General features: G+C 61.5%; 2 protein-coding genes across 2 annotated transcripts in view; one reads left to right on the forward strand and one right to left on the reverse strand.

The window, feature by feature from the left end:
* ACA1_003110 (Acetylcholinesterase) overlaps positions 1-384 on the reverse strand; it is a gene marked incomplete at both ends in the record, with an annotated part of 1,639 nt that extends 1,255 nt beyond the window's left edge. The window contains one exon of the mRNA XM_004337941.1: positions 22-384. Coding sequence (XP_004337989.1) covers positions 22-384 — 363 coding nt within the window. The remainder of the gene's footprint in view (positions 1-21) is intronic.
* A 429-nt stretch (positions 385-813) lies between these two features.
* The window catches only part of ACA1_003220 (Serine/threonine kinase), a gene marked incomplete at both ends in the record, with an annotated part of 4,786 nt that continues 4,148 nt past the window's right edge, over positions 814-1,451 (forward strand). Inside the window, one exon of the mRNA XM_004337942.1 lies at positions 814-1,419. Coding sequence (XP_004337990.1) covers positions 814-1,419 — 606 coding nt within the window. The remainder of the gene's footprint in view (positions 1,420-1,451) is intronic.

Here is a 1,451-nt window from a genome sequence, read left to right on the forward strand (position 1 = left end):
ACCGCCGTGCCAGAAGATGACCACGTCGCGCCTGGGCCTCTTGTCGTGCTCGAAGGAGTGCGGCAGGTAAATGCTCGCATAGAGGCAGTCCTCGCCCGTGGGTCCATTGTCGGTCCTGGGCTGGGGGCAGGCCAAGGGGATGCGGCTCGAGTTGAGCACGCCCTCCCAGGGCTCCACCTCCTGGGGCGGCGCGAACCGGAGCTCGCCGACGGGCGGCGCGGCGAAGGGCACCGCACGGAACTCGAAGCCCCGCGAGGTCTTGGCTCCTCCGATGAAGCCCTCCGAAGTTCTCACGACGATGTCGTGCGTCGCGCCGAAGCCGACTGCAAAGAGCACGCCGAAGGAGATGAAGAGGAATAGGGCAGCACCAGCGGCGCGAGGCATGTTGCGTAGAGCAAAGCAACGGTCGGGGTTAAATAAAGTGTACAAGGTTGCTGTGAGCGAGGTGTGGAGTTGTTCAAGTGAGGTGAAGGAGTTCGAATGGTACGCGAAGCTTGGTTTTATCCTGTAGCTCTCCTTGTTGCGCGGGCCAGTGGTTGGCGGTGATTTGTGACCTCCGCTGTGTCAATGCGACTGTGCCACGTTCACCATTTAATGTGTGGTTGCAACACAGGCTCGGCCAATGAGAATTGGCGCTGCGTGAGATCATTGGCCGATTATTTTGGGGTGGAACGCTTTTAGCTCGTCGCTCTTATCATCATGGTGTCGGGTGTATGGTTTTTCGGGTTTCGGTGCGCTGTGTGCGTCATGGCATGCTGTCGGTTGCAAGTAGTGGATAGTTTTGTTCGTGCTGCTGTTCAAGAGAGAGGGGCCATGAAGCCCTTGGACTGGTGCCTGCTTGTGCTGCTCTTGGTGCTCTCCGACCCTCACCCTTACCTCGACGGCAGCGAGCAGTCGCTCTTAATAAGAAGTGCCAATGCCCAGTCCATTACCGGCGGAGGAGAGGACGGCCTGTTCTTTGGGTCCATCATAACTAGCTACTCGTTCACGCGCGACGACTTCAGCGTCCTGTGGGCAGACACGAACACCACCGATCAGGCTGTTTCCTACTTGAACGACCAGGTCTTCTCGTATATAACGACCCACGGCCCCGTCGACGAGTCGCAGGTGCTGCCCGGCCGGACCGTGGCACAGCTCCCGGTGGTCGGGGGCGCCGTCGTGCTGGTCTACAACCTGGCCGGCCTCCCCTCCCAGCTCGTGCTCGACGGACCCACGGTGGCCAGGCTCTGGTCGGGCAACTTGACCGGCTGGGACGACCCCCAGATCGACGAGCTCAACCCGGGCAACACGCTCACCGGCCCCGTGCTCCTGGCCTACTCGCCTGATACCGAGCAGGGCAGCATCAGCGCCGTGTTCCGGCAGTACCTTGCCTCCTGGGGCGCAACCGGTGAGATCAACGAGCAGGGCGGCGCCGGGGCGGTCTTCAAGGCGAGCTCGGCCCAGGAGAGGAT

Source organism: Acanthamoeba castellanii (assembly GCF_000313135.1).
Source record: "Acanthamoeba castellanii str. Neff unplaced genomic scaffold scf7180000082964, whole genome shotgun sequence".
Taxonomy (NCBI): Eukaryota; Discosea; order Longamoebia; family Acanthamoebidae; genus Acanthamoeba; species Acanthamoeba castellanii.